General features: G+C 42.3%; 1 protein-coding gene across 5 annotated transcripts in view; it reads right to left on the reverse strand.

The window, feature by feature from the left end:
* SMARCD3 (SWI/SNF related, matrix associated, actin dependent regulator of chromatin, subfamily d, member 3) overlaps positions 1–16,582 on the reverse strand; it is a 69,147-nt gene that overhangs the window by 13,891 nt on the left and 38,674 nt on the right. For all 5 annotated transcript variants that reach the window (XM_017838285.1, XM_017838287.1, XM_017838286.1 and 2 more), the window contains 2 exons: positions 5,349–5,471; positions 733–855 (listed from right to left, as the gene is read on the reverse strand). In XM_017838285.1, coding sequence (XP_017693774.1) covers positions 733–855; positions 5,349–5,471 — 246 coding nt within the window. The remainder of the gene's footprint in view (positions 1–732; positions 856–5,348; positions 5,472–16,582) is intronic.

Genomic DNA, 16,582 nt, shown 5'->3' on the forward strand with positions numbered 1-16,582 from the left:
TTCCAATAAAGAATCTCTTTTTTTTGTTAAAATATATGCTCTAATTTCTAAACTGAATTTGTCTAACTTCAATTCCCAGATGTTGCACTTTGTCACCACTTCATCTTCCAGGAAGATTATGATTCTGATTCATAAACAGTTACCTCTAGACAGCCGAAAGCCTTGCCCTCTCCACGCATGCAAGTTCTTAATCTGTTTAGCCTGTAAATACTCAGCTTGTGAAGTCTATTCAAATAGGTGACATCTTTATTAGGAAAGTCCAGCCTTCCCCAAGGAAATCTAAATCCATCACTGAGGTTCCTGAGGACTTCATAATGATAAAACATTTCTCCCATCCTTGCTCTCACCATCATATTGTTCTCCCTAGGAATACGAAGTACTGCCTTCTCCTTGTTATCCTGCTCTTCACAAGATGCAATGCCTGCTGTAGGCCTGGCTTTTCATACCTCTTGTGACCTGAACCCTGCCATCTCTTTTAAGGGAATCATCTCAGCCCTCTTCTCTCCACCTCCCCCTACCTATCCTGTCCTTAAGTCTGTTTCACTTCCTGCTGCTCTCCCCAGCACTCCCATTAGGGCCTTATCCCTCTCTCCGGTTGGACATGGTGCCTTCCCAGCAGCAACAAGCTAGCGCTGCCATTAAGAGATGTCTTGTCTCTGCTGGTGTCCCCACCACTCCACAGGACGATCTCTAGAGCCCTGCCAGCCCCAGTGAAGCACGGGGCAGTCATACGTCATCCAGGAGCTTCCCCTCCACGCGCAGCTCCCACGAGGCAATGCTGCCGTCGGAGTCCTCGGCATCCGCCTTCGCAGGATTGAATGTGTTGGAGATGTAAAGTCTCAGTTTCCGCTTTTGCTGTTGCACACACAGAGGAAAAAAAAGGACAATTCCAGTTAAAGTCCAAGACCTGAGGAAGCCACAGGAAAGGTGACAGTCACACATTTAGTAGAGAATCTACATGTTTAGTACAGTTGCACCAGGTTATACTAGAATATAGGATTCAGTTACATGTAAGAAAATATACTGAAAAGCTGAATCTGAAACTTCCTTTCTTGGCTATACAAACATACTGAAATTTGCTGTAAGTGGAGGAAGACAGGAGGTTGCAGGGCCAAGCCCAAGAGGCAATACATCCTCTACTTCTGGATTAGATACTTGAGAAATTGTTGTAAGAAAAGCATGATTTGATGTCCTCCCTGGCTGGAAGGTCCTAACTGGACCTACCTAGATTGCTAAAACTCATCTGCAAACCTCTTGCAACATGAATGCCTTTCAAAGCTGAATCAGTTCAGATTTGTAAATGACAGTCACAAATACAGCTCATGCTGCAAACCATCTGCCCTGCACATTTCTGCCCATCTGCATCCTACAATCATGCAGCAGACTGGTAACAGTCTTCCTGCAGACACACCTGAACACAGAGACACACACCCCCTTGTTGCCTTACCCTCCTCTTTAACTTCCTTCATGTTCAGCAAAGGTTTCAGCTCCACCCTGCTGTGAGACCTGAGTGGAGGAAGGCACCACACTTCATTCCTAACCCAGGCACTCAAGTCTGTGAGAGATACAATCATGCCTACCTGTTGCCATTTTTACAGGCTACCTGAGGTTTCCAATCACTGTGGTGGCTTTTGGCTGTGCCATTTCTCAGCACTTTTCCTCCCATGCACCACATGGAAAACCCAGCCATTAAGTCTGATGCACAGATTCCAGGCAAGATATTGCCAAAAATTACTCTGGGACTCTAATCTCCAATATCTATTTATAATACAACGACAAAAAGGCTACAGTTGTCAAGTTAACGCAGACAAAACAACCTTCATACAATATAAGAAAGGAGTAGTCTTGTAAAGCTTTCACACTCACACATAGGAGAGAAGGAAGTTACAGACAGCATGTTATAGAGCATAATCTGTCATGGAGGAATGGGAAAGGAAGAGATTTATGGCTGAAGAGGAACAAGAAAATGACTACATTTTGCCAAATCTGGAGAAGACAGTGACAGGAAGGTTTGACAGAAATGGAGTGTCAGTTGTATGCACTGACAGGGAACAGGATCTTCCAAAGTGCCATGAGTCCAGAAAATGACAGGTCGGCACAGGTAAGAACAGGTAGATAGATAGAAAAACATTTCTGGGAATCTATATTCTTTCTCCATCCTTTCCCATGGGATTTCTGTTGCTAAAATGCTCTTTCATAATACCTATTTTTTTTAATGACCCAGAATCTCTGTTTGGTGTGGTAGACTTGTGAAGGACTTCACATTCCTAAATTCACAACTCTTCAAATTATCTTGTCCATTTTATGAACCATTCCTAAACTTTATCCCCACCTGGATTGCTTGCAGAACTGCAAGTCTTCATAATCTTCATAAACAGCATTTTCACTTAATAGTTCCTCCTAGATACTCTACTAATATTTCAGGTTTATATCGCTCATTCCATTTCCTCTTCTTTCAGTTTCCAAAGACATTATCTCCATTCTCCCATTGCCCTGGAAACTCCTTCTTTCCTCATATCTCTCAATATCCAGATAGGAACTGTGTCTGTTTTCTCAGAAGTCTGACATTTCATCACCAAGATAATCCTCTGCAATAACATCCTTATTCAAATCTGAGTATTTTAGATGTCTCCCTTTCTCCTAGTCTCCAGGCTCTAGCTGCCTTGTACAGTTCACCTAAAACCAAGTTAGTAACAACGTCCAGCTCCACAGAGAGTGTCCATATCAGAACTGGAATATAGAGGCGTCTCTCACCCAGAGCAGCAGCAAACAGATATGTCAAAATTTGTAGAATAAACAAAATTAGTTAGGTAACTAATGAAAAAAAAAGAACAAAACCTTAAAAATATCCAACCAAAGCAGAAAAATCAGTGACTTGGTAGACTACACAAGTATCATGAAGACTAAAAGGAACTAGACAATATTTACTGAGTTCAAAACTGCACTGACACGTGAAAAATACATGTAGACAGTTCTATGAAAACTTCAACAACTACAGCAAAAACAACCAACAAAGAAAGTGAAACAGAGGTTATAGAGGAATAAAATGGAAAATAGTATGCACAATAGTCTATAAAATCCACTATAGCAGTTTATTTGGTAGTTGTATACTGTACTTTCTCAGGAGAGAGTGAGGAGGTGTATAAGAACAAGCCAATGTGGGTGGTAAGAACAAGCTAGGTGCACTAAAAAAATCTTCCTCTACAGTGATTGGGAGAACTGAATTTTTTACCTAAGAAAACAAACCATTAATGAACTTGAAAGACATATTTAAAACATAGACTGATTAAAGAAGATTAGATGTTTGCATTTTCCTTATCTCACAACACAAAAAGCAGAACGCACAAAATTACGTCAGAAATGTTTCAGAAAAAGTGCAAATCCAAGAGCAATTCCTCAGTCATCTTAAAACCTGAAAGCAGGGAAAGAATCTCAATTCACAGAACCAGGGAGAGAGACACTGTGATAGCAGTCTGATGCTACTACTCGTTTTTAAGCTAAAACCGGAGAACCTGGGAATAGATCATTTGGTCTGAGAAACTGCAACTGTACACAGGTCTGGTAAACTCAGTGTCCCACACCAGTCCCTGGTGGAAGAGTGACGGTCCCTGGATGACAGTCTCCAGTTTGCAGTCCTGCATATTCCCTACATCACCTACCTCAGACAAATTCAAATTTTCCCCAAGATTACAACCCCAGTTTGGGAATCACTGTTTTAAGGCAAATACTTCAAAATTACAAGAGCTGTGATAAGAGATGGAAATGCAGGGATAACTTTCATTGCTGTTTCTAATGCTCCAACTGTAAAAAAATGAAAATACTTAACATTAGAACAACCCAAATTTATCTAGACTTAGCTCTAGTTTGACAGGTCTTGACTTTCACAACTGCTACATGCTAGGGCTATTTATACATGAATGTGAAAAACATCTGTTTGATCATTCTCTAGATGTTAAGTAACTGAGTAACTGATATTTAAAATGTATTTGCTGAACCCTAGGTGGACACAGAATTTTCTGTAGCGTTGTGTCTCTTACACCGTTCCCCACTCCAGATCTCCATTGCACAGCTTACGGCTGGGACCTCATGTACCTGTTACTTCCCTAATTGAAGACTTTGCCACAAACAAAACAGATTTATGAATGCAAGTCCAAGTCTCCAATAATTTTAAACATGTCCACATTCCTGGCTAGTTTAAAATAATGTTCTGCCCATATCAAGAAGCTACAACAAATTACTCCTTCTGAGAGTCCAATTTAGTATTTACAACACTTTGTGACAATGAACTTGTGATTTAAGCCATCCACATTTCAGTTTCCTCTCTATCTAGGTACATTAATGGATCTTGTTTCTTTTTTTCTGTTTCAATATATCAATTGGAAAAACATCAGGAGTTAAAGTGTTCTATGTCTTATCAGATACCTGTACAGTGACAAACACAACAGAATCTTGATCTTAGTTGGGCCGACACCCATCACCCTGGTACAAACAATAATGCCGGCTTTACCTCACTGCAGACATATAGCTACAAACCCCTTTGTACTACAGGATTTACTAGATGAATGACTGTGAGCACCCTATACAGTCAAAAGAACTTAAATTTAAGGTGTGAAAAGAAATTCTTCACAATGAGAGTGGACAAACATCGTAACAGATTGCCTGAGGAGGCTGTGAAACTTCCATCCTTATGGATTTTCAAAACTCAACAAGGCCTTGAACAACCCTATTTTGAGCAGGAGGTTGAACTAGATAGCTTCCACAGTTTCTTCCTACCTAAACTTTTCCATGATTCCATTGAATAGACTCAAAAAACTTAGCAAAAGACCATTTCAGTGGGATATTATGAAGAGTGATGTGCTGGACTTGACCTGACATTCTTTTTCTGACATGAATAATCCTTATACAGGATATGTGTACATTTTTGCAGGATCTTTAACAATTTTTCTGTAAGTAATTCTTCCCATCATATGTTCAGTTATTCCACAAGTTCAGCTTTTGACTGAATTAGAATTGGAAATTTAATACATCTCTTCAGCACACCCCTCTAATCTCTTATTTTCTTGTTTTTAATCATTCTGATACAAAATTTCAACATCAGTGTTTATTTATCCCTAAGCTATTATTCCCCTTATTAAAGGCTTTCAGAAGCTAGAGCTGGCAATAACCACAGAATTTTCTCTACCACTTTTCCATGCATGCTGATCCCCAGCTGCTGAATCTTTGGAGCTTTGTCTGACCCACTCCAAAATATTCCTGTAACAGGACTTTTATTGAAAAGATCATTTCACCATTTAATACAAGAACTATTTCCCCACTCAACACAACCTACAAATTTTTCACAACATTACCTTCATTGGCCTCTTCAGCGCTTCCTGAATATCCACACGCTTCCGCATAATGGTCTGGTCCAGCTTGCGTTCAAAGGCCAAGAGATCCATGTAGGCCTGGGACTCAGGAACCAGCTCCCGGATCTGAGAAGGAAGCAAGGAATATCCAAGCACTGGAAGCACGAATCTGCCATGTTCCAGAGCAGCAATACCGACCCATTCCATGCCCTCAGACAGATGTGCCCAGAGTTGTTCTCCCTCCTGCAGTTCCCAGACAGTGAGGCAGGTCTCAGGGGCATGGGACAAGCACAGACTGAAGAGTGGGAGCACAGAACTGAAGCTAATGGATTCTGGAAGACCCCAGCTAGATTCACAAGGCCTGAACCATAGCTGCTTTTTTTCAAGTGCGGCTTAGCTACCAGCAGCCCAGGAGCCACTGCTGTCAGCAATCCAAAGTCCAGTAAATTTGTCCTGTTCAAACTAAAAGAGTGCTGCATCTCTCTAGACTAAAAAAGAGGGGATGTTCATCTGATGTTTCAAAAACAAGTGTTACCCATTGTAAGTAAAAACTGCCACATAGGATGCAAGCCTTTGCCAGCTCATCTTCCTGGCTGAGGTGGAATTGACCTTCACACCAAAGTTTCCACACGATCAGCTATCAGGTGCCAACTTTTATTGATATTTTAATACATTAGCTAAACTATGTTAGTTCTATTGACAAATACCCTTTTTATTTTCTGTTTGATGGAGAAGTCAGTAGAGAAGGGAATATGAAGTAGGCTGGAAGGAAGACCTCATGATCTGAACTTAGAAATGGGCAAGTATACCCTTAAATGAAAAAGTTCGTTCTTGGGGCAAACCATATAAGAAAGGAACTGTAAATAATTAAAATAAATCTATGGGACTGCCTTGTCTATTTCTACAATACGCACCCTAGCTGTCACCTATATAACTAATATATTTATGTTTTTAAATAATACATTTAACTGTTAGAATACTTCTATAGGAATTAAAAGTCAGTTGGTATTCCTGTTCTGCTTTAGAATCAGAAATCTACAGTTTAAATTTGGTGTAAGACACAAACACCTATGTGAGAGACATCAGGCACGCATCTGTTCACTGTGTTCTGCAAGGACATGAGAACTCCTGAAACGAGCTCATCCCAACAGTCATCTCTTCTAGCATTGCATCTCTGACAGTAGTTGAAAGTTGCTGCCTTTAAGTACCCATAACAGCTCGAGGCTCAGCATTTCAGAACCTCACCAGGCAGTGTGGGAGGAACTACCTCCTTTTGCTCATTTGGAACCTGCCACCACTGAGCTTCATTTGATGCCATCCCTGTGCACAGCTGGGGCAGCAGTGGTCAGGCATTCCCTAGGCACCTTCTCCATACACCTTACAGTTTTTTGTCATCCCTTTCTTAATAATTTTCTTTTCCAGCCTGAAGATGGACAACTGCTCCCTGCTGTATTTAGACTGATTAAGATTATCAAATAAATGTCTCTTCCAACCTACTCTATTTGTTTGTTTTGAGATACTAGAACACCTGCTCTGTTTACAGCAAGACTGACACTTTGGAGAAACCTAAACCACAGAGCCAAAAACTCTGTTCAGCTTTAACTGAACCATTATATTTCTAACTGCTCATATGCTTTCTCAAAGTGTTAGTATTAGCAGAATAATAAAGGAACACGAACATTTTTAAGAGCAAAGCACGAAGAGCAAGCATTCCCATGGAAATATCAAGGAGTTGCCAGATAGCTTGCAAAGGACAGCAGTGCTTCCTCCCAGTGCGTACAAACCTCTGGATGCAAAGAAATACCCCAGTGCTTTTATCCCATCCCACACTGCTGAAAAGATTCCTCAGTTCCTTGCCTGAGGAAATTAATTGTGGTGTACTGCAGTCAACTAAAAATTCTGGACTGAGAAAAGAGTTTCAGACCTTTAACACTGAGTTCCATCAGAGTCAGTTCATGAATCCCCAGTCTCATGGTGATGCAGGGAGAGGCCTACACAGCCTTTAGGATACAGGCTATACCACACAGGTGATACAACCTTCCCATCTGGTTTGCAGGGTACTAGAGCCAGGATCTAATGAGGTTTCTAGTAAGTTTGTAGAAACAGCAGTAATCTTCAATAAATATTTCTATTCCACACCTTTACATCGTTTACCACATGAAAGTGAAATGGTATTTCCTATTCCATTCCTATAACCAAATTGCATGTTAAATATTGTAAGATGTTAAAAAGCACAAACACTTTAAAATCAGCCAAAGACAATACTGCATATAATTCCTTGAACTGCAAAAGTCCACAGGTTGGGAGAGCATTTGAGAGAAGAATTGTACTTGCTGTGTTTGTACTCTTCTCTAGAGATGTGTTGTGGTCACAGCAAAGACGGGACTTGGGGCTAGACCAAAGGTTCACTCAGGCCAGTTTTGGCAGTTCTTACAGTCCTTTGGTTTCTCACTCTACTACTGGAATAATCTTTTAGAGGCATGATAATGTTCCCATTTCATAACCTTTCCCAATTTCCCCTCAGGAAAATCAAAGGGGAGGCCCAGCAGTATCACATCACAATGAAGAATTTTCTTAGGTTTTGGTATACCTTAGCTCCAAAAGATAAGGGTACTCTTACACTCCCAGCCAGTAGTACATAATTAATTTTTGGTTTTCTTCACAGGTAACTGAACCTCAGTTATCTGGGTGGTCCTTCTTCTTGCATGGTTTGCCCTAAATGAAAAGTTCATAGCTCCATGAAAGTCTCCAGTCTTCTTCTACCACAGTTCTAACTACAAATGTGTTAAGAATATTTTGACATTTGAATTCTTCATTCTTGCCTTCATCTATTTGAAAAAAACTCCAGAAAGCACCTATTAGCAGCATCTCACTGGCCAAGGTTTTGAAGCATGTCTGTTACACCTCATCTTAGAATTACAGAGATAACTGGAAGAGATTACTAATAACATTAGTAAGATAGTGTCTTTCTAGATGTTGGGGTTATTTTTTTTCTTATTGTGAAAATACAAATGTCTCAAACTTTTAAAAATTAGTAAGAACAGATTATTATTAAATTATGCACTTTTGTCCTTGATTTCCAAAAGTTTATTTTTATTGGTGGTGACAAAGGAATGGCAAACTTGCAAGTGGGGGCACTGAGGAGAGTGTGGAGGGAATGACATGATGGAAGAGGCTTTCATGATTTCCTTGTAGAAGCAGCACAGTGTGGGGGCCCCACCACACCTGTCTGTAAAACAGATGTGCAAGGCTTGCAAGACAGAAGCAGAAACTAGGGAACAGCTGCACCACTACAAATTCTGGGACATGAACAACATCATGGGATAGCTTCTACAGCTGCCACAGCTTGACAGCAGGCTGCAGGCCAGGGAAGACAAGAAGAAAGCCTTCTGCAAGTGGATCAGCAACAGAAGGAAGGCTCAGGAAGACCCAGGTCTGGGTCTGGTTCTGCCCCTCGTGTCCAAAGCCCTGGAGAAGGCCATGGTACTGTGTGCTGTCTTTGGCTCCATTGCTCCTGGCTAAGTCCTGGCCTCAGTCCTCCCAGGGCCCTGAGCCCATGTCAGTCAGGGCAGCAGGGCTGTTCAGAGGGACCCTGACAGGCTGCAAGAACAGGATGGCAGCTTAACACAGTAAAGGCGAAGTTCTGCTCCTGCCATCAGAACCTGAAAAGACTGTAAGACCCTTCAGAAAAGGCTGCTTCTGAGTTTGCTGACTGAGCTGCAACACTGAACACATGCAGTGGAACGCCCGGTAAAGCAATTTATCTGTACGAGCGGGTACTGGTGAGACCACAGCTGCTGATGACAGTGACCCAAACTCACTGCAGGTAAGTTAACGAAGTCATCTGCACGAGCAGCAACAAATAGCCAAAGATGCCAGGTATAAAGAACAGGAATGGTGCTGGGGCTTTCATAATGTAACCTGAATGTAAGAAGCAGAATCTACAAGTGACGCAGGATGGGGAAATCAGGAAAAAAAGAAGAGCACAGGATATGCATCCGTATCATGGCAAACTGGGAGAAAGAAAACAATACAAATTATTAAAGGTAGTTGTACAATCAAAAAAAAATAGAGGTAAAGCCCAGAGAAGCTGTGGCTGCCCCAACCCTGGAAGTGTTCAGGGCATGTTTGGATGGGGTTTGGAGCAACCTGGTCTATGGAAGGTGTCCCTGGCCACGGCAGGAGGTAGAATGGGATGAGGTTTAAAGTCCCTTCCAACCCAAATCATTCTGTGATTCTATGATTCTATGGCATAGCTACAGCATGGGGACTCTCACTGCTTCCCAGGGAAATCTTAAAAGGATTTAAGAAATGGTAGGGGAGAAAACAATAGTCCAGAAAAACACTGTAGCCTAACAGGTCAGTGCAGTTCTAAATACATGAGCAAAAACACCTGGAGCAAGATTAAGGATTTTACAATTACTGCCATGCTTGGCAATACATTAATCACCAAAAGAACACTAGAGTCATAAATGAAGAAATCTACTGACAAACTCAAGAAAACTCCACAAAATTCTGAGAAAAGCTATTGAGAATATTAGGAGACAGGAAAACATCCTCTATAATACAAAGTTCCATAAAGCAAATCAATTGCTTCACTTACGAGTATGTATCTACCTATACAGAAAGAAAAAATAGTTTCTTTGCCTATCAAAGTGACAACATAATGATCCTGAAATTGTTTAAGTTCAGCTCAGAAGGTGAAAATTCTTAGGAGTGAGTGTAGCCAAATACTGAAAAAAATTGACAATGACTGCAGGGAACATATCATCGGTAGTGATTTTCAATACTCTAAGGTCTGTCTTGTATACCAAAAGCAAAACAAAGTAGCAGTAAGTTCTCATGATAGGGCTGGACTTCAGATTGTCTAGTTGTATGACACTAAAAATAAACTATTTTTTTTTTCCTCCCAGAAGATCAAATATGTGCTCCTTCTTTTCAGAGTCTTCATAAGAAAGCTTGCCACTCTCCAGTAAAATGAAAAGACCTCTTAATACAACTATTGGGAGCTGATATATAAGTATGCAGACTATAAAGAACAGACAGAATACTGATAGGAACTGACAGGAAAAAATCAGAGTCAGTGATAGAAAATCTGAGCTTAAGCTGGAGACAGAGGTTTTCTGCGCTCATTGCCCCTGACAGATCCAAGACCAGAGGTGTAAGGAGGAACAGATGTGAAATTTTACATTTCTGCACAGGATAAAGCCATCTCCCACATTCACAACACTACATGGACAGATTATAGAATAGATCTCCAACATTCTCCTACTGCAAACAGATTAGCTCTTGATTCCTGCCTGTTGAAAAAAAACTTACAGTAATCATTTCTGCAGCTTCTGCCATCAGAAAACAGAGAATCTGGAAAGTGCATTTTTGCCATAGACAGTTTTCTAGAGGAGGTTGTTTAGGTTTTCCTTTGCATCCTGAGGTGAAGTATGGATACCAGCAAACCTAAGGAATAGGTCTCTGTCAGTCTCACTGACCTCTAGCATGACTACATTATCAAACCTTTCCTGCTGACTGAGTATAAACCGTTCTGCCACAAATGTCACATTGTAAGATACTGAATTCTGAAGGAATTTGAGCTTCTTCAGGTGGAGACCTGACAGGAGCTCTGCTGGCTACTAAAGAAGTCTATCTGCAGCTCAGCCTTCCTTGATCTCCCCAAGTCTCCGGCATTAAGGCAGTCTCTGCTTCTTTGCTAGTCAAGACATATCGGAAGCCCCCATCACAGTGCCCTCCAACAGCAGGCAAGACCAAGGGCACTCACATCCAGGGACCGATCCGTTTGAGCCTCTGGGATTATGCTGATGAATAGTCCTCAAACATGCAAAGGATTCATTGAATATCTGGCAAAGTCATGATTTGTGTAGACAACTGTTTAAGCCCCAGTAATCACAAAATAATTTGGATCCAAAGGACCTCTGCAAGTCATGCAGGCCAACTGTTGCACAGAACAGGTTCAAATCACATCAGCTTGCTCAGGACCTTGTCCAGCCAGGCTCTGAATACCTCCAAGGATGGACATCCCACAGCATCTTTTGGCAGCCTGTTCCCATGTTTTGATACCAGCGTATGTTTGTTTTGTTGGAGTTTTTTTTAAAGCGGTCCCTTATAGGGAGTCAACTGCCCATGTTGCAGTGTGTTTCTGCTGCCTCTCATCCTACTGTCATGCACCTCCAAGGTCTCAGAAAAAAGCACAATAAATAAAATTGGACCTAGGCAGGAACAACTGGAGCTGCATTCTTCACTGCCTAAGCAGGACAAACAAAACAGTTTCAGCAATTTGCTTTTTTTAAAAAAAATCACTAATAAATAGAGATTTGGCAGCTCCTTTAGAATTAAGCTATCATAGAATTTCTATCTTTGAGAGTTGTTGGATTTCATAAAGTTCTTGTTGGTTCATTCCCCCAGCTGGTCCACAAGCATATTGACCGGTTTCCCCACCCAGTGATTTGGTGTCATCCACAGATTTTATAAACAAGCACTGCACTGCCTCCTCCAGTGACAAAGATGCTGGACTGACCAGCTGACAGGACAGATCCCTGCAGTACTCTGATGTCACTGTATTCCTGGACGAGTGCAACCATTAGCAACTACGCTCTAAGCCCCATCACCAAACCAGATGGTTGTCAGACCATCTAGACCAAAATGTCCCAGCCTGGATACAAGACTATTATATGTGAGAGAGTGGCCTTGCAAGGACATGGGCCAGTTCCCTCAGCTCCCTCAGCTGCAGCCTGCTGGGTACCATGGAGTTGTACAAATCAAGTTTTCTCAAGAAATACGTGGCTCAAACCCTGTCCACTGTCAGCTGCTCCTCTTGGATGTGTTCACTGATCACAAGGTATGGGAGACATTGTTAGTGCAGACTGAGACAAAGAAGGCTTTGAGTGCTTCAGACTTACTGTCTCTGTTGTCACTGTGTCACCCAGCCCACTCAGCATGGGCACACATTCTCCTTGGTTAGCCTTTATTACTAACATAATAGTAGAAGCTTTTCTTGTCCTTGATGTCCTTGAAGATCTCAACTACAGCTGAGCTTTGACTTTGCCAGTACCATTCCCTATATACCCACGCAACATTTCTAAACTCCTCCTTTGTAGCTTGTCCTGCTTCCACCTTGTACGCTACCTTCTGATGTTGGGACCACCACTGTGAGTTCTCTGTGCTGGGATCCTCATAAATCTGCTCATTTTCCTGCATTTCAACACAGGCTGCTCTTAAACATCCTTAAAGACCTGCCAGCTGCCCTGGGCCACTTTGCCCTTCCAAGCTGCTTCCCAAGGCATGACACCTACTTATTCAATTCCCTGAATAAGCCAAACTCTGCTTGTCTGAAGTCCAGGGTCTGTACTTGGCTATTCTCCTTCCTCATTCCCTGCAAGATCTTGATCTTCATTATTTCACAGTTGCTACATCCAAGGCTACCACTGATTATCACATTCCCAACCATTTCTTTCTTATGAGTGAATGGCAGATCCAGGTGTTCTTCACCTCTGGTTGGCTCAGACGGAGAAAGAGGTGCCCAACAGCCATGCAGTGACCAAACCAGAACAGGACAGCTATTATGGCATGGGATCTGTGCAGAGAATCCCACATGGTGGTCAGTGAACAGCAGCAGCAGAAGTTGACTAAATATTTGTGTAAAGGAAAATGAAGTAGAGAGGATGAAAGGGGAGGACAGCTGTACAAAAACCTGTCAGCACAACTAGAGTAAAAGTCCTCACAGGAATCTGGGCTCCAGTGAGAAGAACAGCGGCCAACACTGAGAGATGCCATGCCACTGAAGAAGGAGCAGTTTGCTGTTTCAAAAGTTGCGCTCCACTCAGCAAGTTAAACAGGAAAAGCAGAGACATGCAGCTCTAGAGCCAGAACGGTTCTCAGCTTAGATTCTTGCATTAGAAAGGGTAGGCAAGGAAGCTGAAGAAACAGAACAGTGAATTACAGTCACAGTTCCTGGGAAAAAATGTAATGACTCCAAATGAAGAGAAAATAAGACTGACCAGAAGTAATGAGAAGGCAAGGCCTGGAAAAAGAAGAGGAGCAATCTGAGGTGCAGTCATGTTTCCCTACAGTCTGTGGCCTGAGGTCAAAACTGAGGCTCAACTGCTAGACTTGGGTCACAAAGCCCCATCGGCTCCACGGATTTAGGTCCCCAGCTATGAATGAAGATGCCTGTGAACTGCTCAAAAACTGAATGAGGGTTTCAGTGACATGAGAACACGGGAAGGATCCAGAGGTGAGGAAAATGGGGTGGGAAACAGCCTGCTGCGCAGAACCGGAGTTAATGTTGAATACACTATAAAAAATACTAGGCCTTGTTTCCTTACAGTACGTCAGCCTGGGCTTAACCAAGTCTTTGTGGTCATTAAAACTGCATTTTAGACAAAAGAGATGCAGTTGATACAATCGACCTGCATTTAAGTAAAGCATTTGACATACAGTCATAAAGGGACCCACTGCTTAAGACTGAAAAACGGGGATTACAACAAGAACTATATATGGTAAAGAACTGGGATAGGAGAAAAGTATTAAGCAGGAAGTATCTCATGGACCACTTCTGAAACTGATTTTATTTAAATGCATTCATTAATAGTTCCTGTACCAAAAGGAGAAATATGCTAACAAAACTTAATAATGACAAATTTGGGTGGCACTGCCATCACAAGGCAGAGGATAGTACAGAGAAGGTAAGGAAGCTCAGAACTCTCTAATGGAAATGGGATGAAATATAGCATTACAAAGCACAGGATCATGTTCCTCAGAGTCTAATTCCTGCTCTAATATGGGAATTCATCAGTTGCAAATAATAGAAAGCACAAATACTTTTGAGTCAATCACAGAACGACCACTGGTAATACTAGTAATCTGTAATACTATGTATAGTTCTGATTTCTTGAGAAGTAGATTTAAAAAGGTTTGAAACAGATGAATTTAACTTGGAATAGATAAAGAACTGCAAGGATTTCAAGAGGGAAGCCCCTTTTACTTGTCAAGCTAAAAGACTTGCTAAAAGACTTGCTAAAAGACTTGCTAAAAGACTTGCCTTGCCTAACAAAATAGAAAAAGAAAGCAAGCTTTCTAAGTAAGTCAGAAGTAAGGAACCTAACTAGTCTCGAGGTGGCAATTGTGTCATGGCTTCCATAACAGAGGGAACCAGACTGGATGTGCCAGGAGGTCCCATGCAGTTCCATAATCCAGTTTTCCTATGTGTAATAGTTTGCTGGGTTAAATTTTTCACACCATTAGATTCCTGCAAAATTAAATCCTTCTCAGATAGCTGACCTGTAGCAGCTGAGTGACCCTACTGACCAGTGATGTGCTCCAGCACTATGGCACAGGCTTGACCAGAGAGCTTGGAAATCCAGCTGTGGGTTATCTGTGCCAACTGCCTGAGTCACTACCACAAGCGAGGAATACTGAGAACCCATCTCCTTTTCCACTACTACATAAAGATGGTTTTAAAGAGTAAAGTGTATTTAATATCTTCCTCTCTCCCCTGTGCAGTTCCCAGAAAACATAAGCAAGAGTCTGTAAAAAGTCTGTGGGTAACAGATGCTGACTGGCTGGAAAACACTGCAGAAGTAGTTCCAGAAAGTTGGAAGTTCTACCCTGTGTTTCACATGCATTCCACAGCAACCAGTGCAAATCCTCCACTTGACAGGACAGGATTTCCCCATCCCACAGATGGTGAGAGTAAGGGGTTTCTGACACACTGACTAGCAGTCTAACAGAGAACCTTAACCCAGACAGAGCATCACATCATTGACACCAGCACTGCAGCTGCACTGATAAAAACCCCACTGCAGACAGACCTCTAGCAATCTGTGTTGCCTTATCACTCCATCAGTTAAAACTATTGGCTGACACCAACAAAAGTGAGAGGCAAGAAGACTTGGTGACAGCATGGTTCTGAAAGCACCTGTAGAGATTTCTGACATACCAAAATAAGGCTCTACCTATGAAAGAATTATTATGGACTTGACAAATACAGGCACTGGTCTTCTGTTGCCAAAAAAGTTTGGTTACCTCTGTTATGAGACTATCTTATAAAGGCACCAGACAAAAAACCAACCAAACAAAATAAAACACCTCCACAACCAGCCAACCAAAAAACTCAAAACAATAAAATAAAAAGTGCCTTGAAATGGATATAGATTTCCAGGGACAGCCTCACCATCCAGCATGTATCATTTCTGTGAAAACAGTTTGTGTGGGACAGACAAAACCGACAGTACAAGACACTTAGCTTTCATTATAAGAAAGTACAGACCCCCAGCAGAGCAGAAATGAGGCTTCAACATCAAATACCAGGGAGGCTGCAAGCAGTTCAAAGGTCTGGGTTTAATGGTAGCTTTGTCCTTTCAAGCCTGTAGTATGAGAGATCTCATGGCTGATCTATGAGAAGCTTTGCTTTCAGATGATGACAGGAATGACAAGAGAAGAAGTAATAACATGACACCAATAGTACCAAAGTGGGCTCACCTCCTCTGGTGGCTGGTAGAAGGCACCTGTGAAACAGTAACAGAAAAGACTCTGGAGTCTGTCAGTAAGTTTGGGCTCACATGAGCAGTGAAGAGGTAAGCTTGAAAAAGATGTGGAGTAAAAGGGCACACCTGTCCAAGGGATTCTGAGCCCAGAAACAGCACCAGCAGCCAAAGAAACTGGGACTAGGATGTGACAAGGGTGTGTGTTTTGAAGCCTAAGGAAGCTCGCCTTTTGGGACCAAGCAGGTTCTTGGGGAACCGTACTGAAGAGGGTAAAGGAAAGGAAAAGTCTGGGAATAATGAAAGAGAAGGGGAGCAGAGAGAAATCTCAGTGTTTAGAAAGGAATTAGAAGATTTAAGCATTGAGGATCAAGCATAGGCAGACACCAAAAGCTAGACATATCCCCAGGGATAAGAGAATTAGTAACTCTCCAGACAATACAAACCCCTGAACTTTGTTGTTTGCACGGGTGCACTTCAGTCCTACTGGGACACAACCACAAAAATCACAACCTGGCAGCTCTACTGGGCCAGAGATCTGAGGCCGAGCCTGTCCCCTCGGGCACAGCTGTGCTCTGGACCATGTTTTGGGCAGCCCCAAAAATGGATCAAAAGCATGGTGGAGACCTGAGGGCCCCGGCGCAGGCATTGCCTGGTGGCCCAGCACCGCAGTCCCTCCAGCAAGCGGCAGTGCTGGCTCGGCCAACCCAGGCGCGAGGCCGTGCAGGCCAGGCTGCTCCACGC

The sequence above is a fragment of the Lepidothrix coronata genome, unplaced genomic scaffold (assembly GCF_001604755.1).
Source record: "Lepidothrix coronata isolate B3197 unplaced genomic scaffold, Lepidothrix_coronata-1.0 Scaffold330, whole genome shotgun sequence".
Taxonomy (NCBI): domain Eukaryota; kingdom Metazoa; phylum Chordata; class Aves; order Passeriformes; family Pipridae; genus Lepidothrix; species Lepidothrix coronata.